General features: G+C 34.7%; 1 protein-coding gene across 1 annotated transcript in view; it reads right to left on the minus strand.

Annotated features, from left to right (window-relative positions):
* ULK4 (unc-51 like kinase 4) overlaps positions 1-12,966 on the minus strand; it is a 212,171-nt gene that overhangs the window by 42,904 nt on the left and 156,301 nt on the right. Inside the window, exon 35 of the mRNA XM_039715236.1 lies at positions 11,420-11,605. Coding sequence (XP_039571170.1) covers positions 11,420-11,605 — 186 coding nt within the window. The remainder of the gene's footprint in view (positions 1-11,419; positions 11,606-12,966) is intronic.

The raw sequence follows: 12,966 nt of genomic DNA on the forward strand, positions 1-12,966 counted from the left end.
ATTTTAAAAACTTTTAGCCATTATGTAGATGGAAATATAAAAAACAGGATAAATTATAATTTAATGAGAAAATTTAAAAGGATTACAGAAAGGTATCTAAGCCTAATAGGTGCACACACACAAGCCCATAACAGTATGCTAATGCAATTATGTGCTCTTGAGATCCTAAATAGCTATGCAAAACTGAAGTATGAAGCTGCAAGAGGGAAAATGAGATTTTGCTGAAATCTGCAAAATTGGTGGTCAAAATATAAGACAAGAGAAGGCATTTTAATAATTTTGGTCCTCCAATCTCCAACATCCATTGCTTTCAGCTTCATTTAAAAAAAAAAAAAGTTTCAAGAAAAAAACCCAGGAGCATCTGGAGCCAAGGAATGGAGTGAAAAATCAAAACCATATAACTAGAGATGGAAATGTAGAATAAGACATGTCAAGAAAAAGATCCTATAAAATATAATGGTGATATAGAGACTAGAAGATTCTAAAATCAATTATGATTAAATAACATCACTTCCAAAATGTAATATATATTTCATCTTGGAACTACAATTACATGAATAAATTGTATGAGCATCTCTCTGATGCCATCAGAGCTCCTCAGTGGAGCAACAGTCCACTCCAGCAATTCTGAGGGCAGATTATTTAGGTCTTTCAATGACACCTGTAATTTCTTTTTCAGCAATAAGAATTTTCCTCACCAAAGGAAAAGAAATATTGCTACATTAGCAGAGTCAAGGCCTCACATAACTGACTGATATGTGTTGCACAAACTACTCCTAGCTATGTTAGAGTTATGGACTTTGAAAATAAATACTGTGTGCCATTTCGTGAATACACCCACATTTATATAGCAAATACTTAAATGTACTAATGGCTTAAAATTACAAGAGTCCTGATCTTTATAAACCACAATTCCTTTTATGCTTTATGCACGCCTGCTGTTTTATCACATATGCTAAAAATTACCTTTTATAGTATATAAGTACTGGTAGTACCTTACAGAAAAGTAGCAGTATGAGGCTGTGTTAATATACTCATTTCCATGGGAATTATTTGATTGTAAAAGATTAATATTACATTGATTTTAATTCTAGATTAATATTACATTGATTTTAATTCTAACCTGCTTTGTGCAGACTGTTGCTCTAAGGAAAATAAGAGACACACAGCTACTCAACAAGGACTCAAAATTTTACAGCTGACAAAATGCTGCTTTTACTAGCAAGCTTTGCAGAGCTTTTCTGCTCTAGCACTCAGGACAAGCAGCACTGTGCCCAAGCTCCCTTGGGAAATTCTGCCTTTCTATCTCCCCAAGCCCACTGCAGGGAAACCTCTGCCCAGAGCACACATCGAGAGCCCTGTGCTGGCACTTCCCTGGAAGCACAGGCTCCTTGCATGAAAAGCCCTAAAGAAGCACTCAGTCAGAGTGAGCAAAGGGTATTCTACCTTGACTCTTTTTACTATTTTTAAATGGGACAATAGTAAATTGTAGTTACAAATAATGGGTTTTTTTGTTTAAATTATTAGTCTGGTAGATTCCACTGTTCAGTATACCCCCCACACATTACATATATATGCATCACATCCAGTATACATGGCAGATTTTTATATGTGCATTTTGTTTAGCACAAGCAGGGCAGATTTTGCTTTAAATTATCTTTTTCTGAAGTGATTCTAACATGCAGTAACTATATACATTACAATTTCCAAGGATTTACAGCACAAAAATCAGATTTTCATCCATGAGGTAAAATATGCACTACGGAATGTACCATTTTGACTTCTCAAAGTATACTGGGGTTATGCTCCACAGCAGTTCTCTTGCAATTAAGTACACCAATACAATTCATTAAAAATTATTTTAGATCGTTGGAACTATTGGACGATATTAAATTACATGCACCTGTTGACTCATTACTAATGAACATTCCATTTTTCTGGAAGAAGTACTCTTTTATTGAATTAAAGAATTTAGGTAATCATAAGCTTTTGACAAGACTGGGAATTGTGTGTCAACTTCAACACTCTCAAAATGCCACCTGAGTGGTCTAAAAAAGCAAGCTGTACAAGCACAGTACAGCTGAAATGCAAATAGTGAGATATTCTTATGCAGCATCATATGAACTTATCAAGTAGGCACTGCATCCCAGAGAAAGCATCTGCTGTGTGAAATTTAGGACAGTAACTCGCAGCCCATAGAACACTGCATCACCACAAATTACATTTGTTATAAATTTATAATGATGTTCATATAAAAACATTACATTTTAATAGATTAAAGAATGACAGCATTGGGCACTTTATAAATGTTTAACTACTAGAGTCTTCATAATTTAAAATGTTGATGTTACATCACTGAAGATGCTAGATTGAAACACTTTGAACTTGGAGAGGAGGGTCAGTTACTGTAGAAATCGACTGAAAATCTCATCTCACTGCACACAAATGTTATTTTTAAACACAACCTTGTTTCCCTTACATGGACCACAGTCATCTGAAATTGTGCAGCACCATGTTCATAAAGTGCAGACACAATTATCATTGCCAGGAATTAGCCTATGAGCATTGCATCTCTGCTGAGGAACCTTAGAAGTAGGTACTTGCTGTTAACAAATGCCTTAACCAGACATTAGATGCATGAGATATCCAGGGAAAAAAAAAAAAAAAGTATTTTGCTTTCTTCCATTGTACTTATGTTTTGACTGATGCTTCTAAAGTAATTTTCATCTTTGATCTTTCCAACAATCTCTAACTTCCAAAACAGTGCCTTCATTTTGCTCTAAATGGTCATATTGCCTGGTCTCATTGCCACAACCAGCATACCTTTGTTCTACTTCTATATTTTTAGTCACAGTTCCATCAGACAGATAGACTACATCTGAAATTCCCTGTCAGGCCTTTTGTCTCCTTTGTCCAATTTATGTGCCTCAGAGTCCCCTATCTTCACAGCCTGATGGCCAAAGAATGTCTCCCTCTCCAATAAAAACACTCCAACTATAATCCCTGTTTATCTGTATCCACACACTGCTTTTAGAAAATCAAGATCTGTATGAGCTGCAAATTTGGTCGTGGCAAGATTTTGGAAAGCACCAGCTTTTCAGCAATGCTCCAGCCTTAGAGGATGAAGACAGCAAGGGTACAGACAAGTGAAACACAGGTCATGTTTGTTGGATGCCTTGTAAAAGTGCATAAGTTGAAATATATTTTAAAAATCAACAGATTTTTTCAACAGTTTTATTATTTTAATATTTTTTCAATAGAAAGCAAGGAAAATAAGGGAGTAATGAGGATTAACAAAGAGGTTATGTCAATACCTTTTACTCTGATTGTCCAGTACTGGTGGTTTAGAAGCCAAAGGAAGGAGCACTACTTTTCAGTAGGGAATCTAATTCCAACATTAGATTTCATGCTGGTACATCATAGTCAAAATTTTCCTGACACAATGTAACAGACTATTTCACCTTCACTAAACTTGTCAGCAAGAAAATTGAGCAAGAGACTGGATGTAATGAAAAAGGGAGGTCTTGTTGAAGGGTTTGCAATATAAGTTTTCAAAAAATAGCAGTAAACCATTTTACATGTAACTGTATCTCATCTTCAACACTGGCAACCAAAATCTTCCAAAGCTGTTTTAGTTTCTGGTAACAACATCACATGAAGACTAAGGACTTTAAAATATTCCTGTGACCATAAGAATTTAAATTTTTAATAAAATCAAGAATCTTTTATGTTAGTAATGAACTAGTCAAACAGTCATACTTGCTTGCACAGAACTGATCATTGCTCAATGATCAGTTTTACCCAGAATGGTGATTTTGAGTCAAAATATTTCCTATTAGGAAGAGTCACTTTCAGGCCATTTCTTGATCCTATTTTGAATACTGGAAACAAGCTGGATTGTTCTCTGGAGCAAGAAATTATTTTTTACTATGCTTGGATAGAGATAATCACAATGAGGTCCCAGTCTACCCACTAATGAAATTCAGTTATAATAATAATGAAAGCAGCACCTACAGCTCATATGCTCCCATTAATGCTACAGAACATGGAAATATGTGCAACTTGGTATTAAAATTCAAGCTGAGAGAAGATTTTTAATAATTCAGTCCTATTTGATTGGTGTTAATAGATTCTCTTCAGCAAAATGTTACGCGAGGACCATGATTTTAGCACAGGTTCCATGAAGCCTGGTATTTTTGATACAACAGGCTTTGGGGCTCCAATAATCAGCAGTTTAAAAAAATATCTCTCATCTCAGATACAATTAAAATAAAATTTTGATTTTCACAGTTGCTAAAAATTTCTTGACACGTAGAGTTAAGAGTATCTGAAGACACACAAAAAAGAAGATACACTGTGTTTGTAGTTAGAGATATATAGGGATATAAACCATATCACATAAAGTGAATTAGTAGCCCTACCATTCACCATCATAGCCTTCTCAGCCACAGAACTGATATTATTCTACATCTCATTTGATGCAGCAGTTGTAATCAGAGACATACTAAATTCACTCAGCAGAACAGGATTCTGATGTAGGCAGAAATAAATGATCCCATAACCCTGGAAAATCTGATCAAGATTTAAATATTTATTTTTAGAATGAGAAGAGAAAAAAAAACAGGGAAAAAAAAAAAAGCAGAGCTTTGGGTCAAAAACCAGCAAAGTTTTCTCCAATCTGGTAAGAGCTACAGAGGTTTTCAACAGGATCCAAAGTGACAAGACGGAAGAAGAATTCTTAACTTCTCAGGAACTGCATTCTTAACTTCTCAGGGATTGCATCATTTACTGAGACTTATGGATACTCATTCTGTTTCATTTAATAAGACAGAAAGAGAGACACTGGAATAAACCACATCAGTATTTAATTTTGCTGTGCTTAAGAATTCTGGTAAACTGAAAGAATGTTATTGTAAAACTCAAAAAGGTAAATTAAAAGGAAGGCCATTAAAAAAGGAAAAGGCCTATTAAAATTATATCAGTGCTCTAACCAAATGTGTACATCTAAATATCAAACTATTCTTCCCTCTCCTCCAGTAGAAAGCATAGAAAGCAAATGTCAAAAAAAGAGTAAGCCAAGGGCACTGCTAACATATTGTCCTAATACTCAGCATGATGAAAACCCTGCATGTGTTTCTCCAAGTATAACTGAGCCTGAATTTAGCCCATCACAAACTCCATAAGTCAGGCACACAGATGAAACATGCACATGCCCCTAAGGTGAAACAGTAGCTAATAATTTCAGATTAAAAATGAAAATTCTTATGAGACCTATAGTGAAAAACTGTGTCTGGGCCTTCAGTACTCAGAATCTAGTTAGGCCAGGTAAAATTAACCACATATAGTACAATAAAGAATACCAGGGGATCTTAAATGCAAATCAACTTCAGGATCATTTTCACATCTGGATATCCTAAGTATTATTACACACACAAATACCACTTTCATGAAGAACTTTAAAAAGTGTTTTTTGAAAAGCTGGGTTATCCTTAATACCAAGTATATAATTATAGATGAAATAATACATATCTTAGTACCTGATATTGCTTGTAGAATGCATGACAACAAACTGGAATATTACTAAGTTTTGATTATACAAAAATCACACTGATTAATTGTTTTCCTTCCCAGCTACTGAAAATGCTTCACTAAGCTTAAAACAAAAAAATAAACAAACCAACCTTCTATCAAGTTTTAATGGTGGAACTACAATATTTCATTTCCATGAACATTTGGTAGAGCTCATGAGACATTAGAAACTGAACAAGAAGTTCAAAGCTTTGGTAAGATATACACAACAAAAAAATTCAGATTACTCAGATAAATTAATCAATATTGGTTCAATTTTCATTCTAGTAAACAATGAAGTGCTACATAGGGGCTGTGCCACAAGAGAACTATGTCCATCAAACAATGATTTTTTTTTTTTAATTACACCAGTTATAATCATTCTCTTTAAATAATTGGTTTTTTGTTGTTTAAATTGTATTACAGTACTTGTGATTAGCTGCAATCATCTTCTGCATCATTTAAACCAATTTTTAAAAAATCTTTGCTGTAAAATTGAATGTACTGCTTCCTGAACAATGAATTACTCAGATAAATTAATCAGTATTGGTTCAATTTTCATTCTGGTAAACAATGAAGTGCTACACAGGGGCTGTGCCACAAGAGAACTATGCCCATCAAACAATGATTTTTTAAAAATTACACCAGTTATAATAATTCTCTTTAAATAACTGGTTTTTTGTTGTTTAAATCGTATTACAGTAGTTGTGATTAGCTGCAATCATCTTCTGCGTAATTTAAACCAATTTTTTAAAAATCTTTGCTGTAAAATTGAATGTACTGCTTCCTGAACAATGGCAATGGCCTGGCAATTGCCAGCAATCTAACTCACAAGTACCTCTGCAGACTATTCATAGTCATCAGGAACACTGTAGCATTTTTTATTTTAAAAGTGTTATTAGATTGTATTTTGGTCAAACCATAGGCAAAGCTCAAAAAGCCATACTTAGAAGCTTACTTTGCAACCAGATGAAAATCCAGTGGAGGAGGAGGGGAGAACAGTCTCACTTGCCCCTAGAGACAGGGTGATTATGGAGCTTTGCCACTCAGCGGGAAGGGTGAAGGTGCATTTTCCTTCCCATGTATTTATTTCAAAGGATTTTGAGCAACACATCCTGTTATGATCTTCATAATGTACCCTAATGCTGATTAGCTTCTTCCTATTTGGGAGAATCTAAGTTGCTTGTATCTAATGAAATTCTCCCTTTTAACATATATGCAAAGGTAATGTCTTATAAACTTTACTCTTGCAGACTGAAGCCAACAAAAGATTGTCTGTAAAGAAGGGATGCAGGCTTGGTAACAACTTGAAAATAAGACATTAACATTAATGAAGAATAGGAATTGTTTCTGTAAAAGTAATCCAAATTTAAAAAATATGTATAATTTTAGAAAAACTTGATTGTTTATAGTGAGTATACCTATACATGTCAGCAACCCACAAGTGAGTATTGTGTTCACAGTCTAACAACCACAGCTGTCACAAAATTATTCCTTAGAGCAATGGAATATTATGGATTATCTTAGCAACTAATGAAATTAATCATGGGCCACTTAAAAGATTCAGATCAGGAGTAAGATGCATAAAAAGTTTTCTCCAGCTAATTTGAGATTATTTGAGTGCTGCATTTCCTCAGCAGGAGATATGCCAACAGGCTTATGTAGTCTTTTAAGACCTCTGGGAATTGCTGCACAAGCACCTCCTTCTGGCACTGAGTCCTTGGAGCTGAAGCTGCAAAAGAGAAGCTGTCTGAGAAACTCTTGGGATTTTACGTCACCTTCTGAGGGAAGTTCCCTATAGATGTACTAGTGGCAATCTACTGAGGAGCAAACCTAAGTTCAACTTACTGAGGGATTGCAGAACTGCTAGGGTAAATCAAACATTTGTGTGCTTGGACTGTGTATCTCTCCAAGCTCTAAATGCCTTCATAATGCATGATCAGGGATTAATGTAACAAGGATCTGATCTGGGACCTATTGCAGTAAAAATATACACATATATTTTAATTTACAAACACTGAGCTGTCTATTCTAGAGAAGCAAATGCAGCAGATCTTTGTATAAAACTGAGAATGATACAATCACTAATCTACATGACAGAAACACTTAAGGACTGCATGATTTGAATGACACCTTAGATATAGCGATCAGTGGTTCCCCAGGCTTTGGTACATTTGAAACAGGGTAGTAAATTTGCCTGCAGGTAGATACTGATGCTCTTGCTGTGACTTAAATTGGCAGGGAAATGAAATTAGAGTTCAATAGTCCTACAATGAAGTTAATGAATGTTATGGAATTTCACCATAGTTCATATATTATCATTCTAGCCTTAATGTCTTTACTACATAGCCTAAATGATTCGACAAATCCTTATACATATCCCCATGGGGTATAGGACATGCAGATGACATCCTAAATGTCTTAGCTGCTCACAAAAAAAAAAAAAAAAGAAAAACTTCTTGACACTTATGAAACACAAATTAGTGAAAATGAGATTCTAGAAAGACAATTAGGAGAAAAAGATGTGATTCAAAAGGTAGAACTCCTTTCTGACAAGTATATAAGGGAAAAGTCAAGGAACAAAAGTTCCCTCTTCACTGTAAAAACGGAAAGCCTAATATTTACTAGTTTTTCTCAGAGGAATTTTTCCTTATTATTACATGGAAGTAAAAAAGAGTGTTCTCTTGTTCTGAAGCTGAAATAATTTATTTGTGAGTACTGAGCTCTAATCCCACAGTGATTACAGGTCCAGTAGAAAGATATTGGCTAGTTCTATAAAAACTGCCTTTACATTACATACTAGATGATAAATTGGGATGGCAGGGAAATATTTTCCCTCTGGGGGAAAAAAGAAATTAAAAACTTCTCAGTAAAGCAGGCAAACCCCAACTAATTGCTTCACAAATAAAAATTTCTTCTGCTTCACACACACAAAAAAAAAAGTTTTTATCTAGGTAATTTACTGGACTCATAATAAGATGCACTATCTCTTCACAGAAGAGATGGAATGATGAGATAGCGATTTCCATGACAAGTGGCAGGAGAGGTTTCCAGAATTAAAAAAGCAAGAGATCATTCTTCTGATGTCATCAATCAGTTACAAAAATGCTTCTAAAAAAGATTAAGTATATCTGAATAGCAGCATTGTCTAGCCCAAGATGAAGCAATCAGAACAAGAGAGTTAGTGCAAAGGCTGAAGGAAAAAAACCTCCAAATCCTTTTGCTTGATTCAATAATTTTATGCAGTTTCTGTTCATTTTATCAGTGGCAGTGAGAGAACATTCTTGTGAAACAATGGGTTAACCTGTGCTTGACAGAGCCCAAAGCTTTGAAAGCTAAGAGGTAATTACAAAGAAAACAGAAACAAGACAGTCAGTGCTGCCTCTTTAAAGATTTTAGATGATCTTTACTTACACAGTTACAGAAGTTAGCTCAAAACATATTTTCTCTCCTAATGATTCCTTTTTACGGCAAAATAAAGCTTATAAAAGGGTGTGTTCATAGTGATTTCAGTATGAGGTCTGTACAAAGTCTGGCTTATATCTTTATTTCTGTTTAAGAAATGCATGCAACAAAATTGTAGGAAAACAATTAGTGAAGAAAGTGCTGCAAGAAATTTGTATTGCCCCGCAGTCAATTTGCTGGTCAAATTTGACAATGATCGTTAAAAAACCTGAACAAAACAACATAACAAACTCAAATATCCAACTTTTTTTCAAAAAAACCTTCCACACACTGGAGATAAAACACAGTGGTTTGATCATTAAACTATAACAATATATAGATATGAGATTCCATTTCATCAAGGTTAAGATGTCATCTTGTACACCAACAAATCCTGATATGCCTTAAACTGAAGGCTTTGAAATTGTTATCTGCCTCCATTGGATCGCTGCAGTCATGTAAAACAGTTGAGTCAAGGTTAAGTAGTCACGTTACTATGCCCTTCCATATTTCCAGCAATACATACTATAAAGGCATCTGTAGCACAACCACATGGAGCCCTTTTTGTGGTATAAGCAATACCTGTTCCTGTACCAGGAAAATCAACGTAACCACAAACTGAAAAGTTGCTCTGTATAAGCACTGATTTTCAACAATGAAAACTGGTGTGCATACTGATCTCTCTATTAAAATATTGCTCAGATATATAAAAAGAAAAACACTGCTCTAGGCTTCAAAATTCAGCTGATGTGGGCTGAATACTTCTTAAGTAGATATGATTATATTTCAATGTCTTTTGTGATTACGACAATTTTGACAAGATAATAATCTCCTCTGAACAGGACTTTTTAAGGCTTAGAGAAATAACATATGATTTATTAAATAATCTGTCAAATTATCTATGAACCCTGCTTTCAAAAGAAATCGCATGATCTCATTACAATAATTACTGAAAATCTATGCCTGATGTTATAAATAACAAGTACCAGGTATACAAAGGAGAGAACTGGAACCTAAAGTACAGGAACTTGCAAGGTTCAAAAGGTGACTGCAGAGCTTTGTTCTCTTAAAATAGTCAATAGAAGTTTCCGTGTTAAGTATCCTGCACACTAGGTTAACTTTTGAACTCTAGGCTTCAAAATGGAGAGAAATAAACAAGTCTGTAGCTATTCTAAAATGAAATAATCTAGACATGTATATTGCAGCCTCATTTCTCTTCCCTTCTCTAACACCTTGTTGCCTTTTTACTCATATTGCTTTTGGAGAAAAGCAAAAGCCCGTTCTACGCATCATAACAATTATTCAGAAAGAGTAGCAGAGGTACAAGCTAAAAAACAATAGAAAGTATCTTTAGAATTTTAAACATCATATCAACTTCAATTTTTTGTATTCATGCTTCTTTCAGGGCAAGATAGGGCTTGGCAAAACAGGGAAGAAGGGTATGGTGCTTACTTTCCTGTGATGTAAGTACAGCAGGCAGGAGAAAGAGGACAAGAGCTCTGAAATCTCTACAAGGGAGTTGCTCCCTTTTAATTCCTGCTACCATGGATTACAGTTTTACTCTAGTAGTCAGCACTGCACTTGCAAAACTGAAGGATCTCCTGCCTCTTACACTGGGGCAGTTATCCTCTTTTAACTGAAAGCTCCTGCTTTTGGAGAGTAAAGGATGAAGTACTCAAACAATGCAAGGTTGTTGACAATGCAGGCAAAGCTTCTTATTAAGACACTTCAAGATAAAAGCCTATTGTATTATCTGAGAGAATGCTATAGATACCAAAAGATTTCCTTCCTAAGCTACCTGAAAGACATCAGCTGTTGTCATTCCATTGTGTTGGAGCAGGACAGAAGTGAACCTTCTACGTGTCAACATCAGCACCAGAAGCAGCCCCTGCATGATTGCCACTGCCTGGCTTTCTACATCACAGCCACTCCAGCACAAGTGGTCCCTATAGCTCCATGAGAATGAGGACTCAACAGCCCATGCACAAACCTATTCCAAGTATAAAATAGCCTTTTATTCACTGTGAAATAAACCACTGTGTGTCTGAACAGATATTTAATGCTACAAGGTTAGTTCTTTCAGAAGGCATTCAGAAAATGGTTTCAATAGCATACAGAGCTGAATTACTAAACAAGTGTAAAAATAGCATGAGTTATTTAAACTGCTGAATGGCTAGCTGAAATAGGAGAATTCCTGCATCATTTTCATAAGAGGTTTTAAGTGTAGAAAGCTATCTTCTCCAGAAGAGTGGAATTTAAAGACATGATATTTGACTTAGCATATTTTGGTTTAAAATTATTTTAAAATATTTTTTCCCTTGAGAGGGAAAAAAAATCCAGCCCATAAAATGATCAAATTATATAAAAGAAACACACAGAATTTGGAAAAGGTTTGATATTAACTCACCAGTCTCTTAACAATTTTCAACAAAAGCTTAAGTTCTCGTGGATCTTCTTTGGACTTCAGTACTTCAGCAAAGCTGTCCATGTTTTCTGGAGACATACTCTCCTGATTGCTCCCTCCATACAGCTGAACCAGCAATAATAAGCTCTGTGAGGCACTCAAAAATATTTCAGTGTCGTCACTGGGAAGCTAAAAATGAATGAAAAATGAATAAACAAAAATCAAATTCCGATTTCAGAAAAGTTGCGTTTCACTGGGGATTTGGAAGAGTATTAATATTTGCATTGTGACAGGAAAGAATAATTTCTAGTTGATTGACTCAGAATTCCACTAAAACAAGTTTAATGAAGTGATGAAAACATAATTAAAACATATCTACTCTTAAGCAGCAATATAACAATATCTGCACTCTGATTCTGTCAAGTGGTCTATCTAGAGCTACATTATAACAGCAACAGAAATGTTGCTCCCAGCTAGGTTATTTTATTCTACTTTAAATAGAGGCAGCAATAGGAAAAAGTATCATTACAGCCATGATGTCTAATCTTCTATATCATGCACACCATAAAATTTCATTTAATTATTACTAAATCCTGAAGTAGAGCACAGGCTATCTAGTTATGTAATGGATTTTAAGTAGTCACATTAGGAGGTACTTTTTCAAGATTTGAAATATTTTCCTGAATTCTAAGTTTTCTACACCCCTTTGAAGATCAGATACTGTGGCAGGCTCTAGCAGTAAGATGGAAAATTATTTTCTGGGAAGCAAAATTACAAAAAATATTTAGGGACATGACTAGAGATCATCTTTAAATGAGCTTCTGATAATATAACACCATAATCAAAATTATTTACATATTTTCTGAAAGTACAGGCTGGAAATAACAAGTAGAGATATTATATTAGGCCTATATTTGGCACTGACAATGACATTTTGGAATGACAACAGGAATGCAATGTCTAGTGTCAGCACAGAGTTCACAAACACTAATGAAAAAAAATCATAGAGGTTTCTTGGGAACAGGCAAGAGGATGACAGATTGGAAAACATAATAGCCAAGAACTGAAGGAATTTAGTGTCTATAGCATATCAGAGAGAGGGTTAAAGTGGATTTGATCATATCCTCTCAATCATATGTGGGAAAATTCAGGATAGGTTAATTCCTTTACCTGAAAAAGGACTGATAAGAGATGATAGCTCAAAATTTTAGACAAAGCAATTCAGATTAGAAGAAAGATAATACTTTGATTTCCTTTTTTCTCTTCCTCTCTTTAATAAGAACAATTAACTGCTGAAACAACTTCCTTAGAACTGAGACAGATTCTCCATCAAAGACAATTCAAATACCACAAGAATAATTTTTTCTAAAAAAAATACCAAAACTGTTTACTCTAATGAGGAATTAATTTAGGAAAGTTTCCTGTCTATATATATCCCTCAACAAAGTAATTGTAATAGTTTTTTCTCACCTTATAATCTATGACCCGAACAAAATGTCAGTGATAGTCTTAACCAAACACTTCATCATGCCCATTCATTTTTTTCATTC

The sequence above is a fragment of the Passer montanus genome, unplaced genomic scaffold (assembly GCF_014805655.1).
Source record: "Passer montanus isolate IOZ18808 unplaced genomic scaffold, ASM1480565v1 scaffold32, whole genome shotgun sequence".
Taxonomy (NCBI): Eukaryota; Metazoa; Chordata; class Aves; order Passeriformes; family Passeridae; genus Passer; species Passer montanus.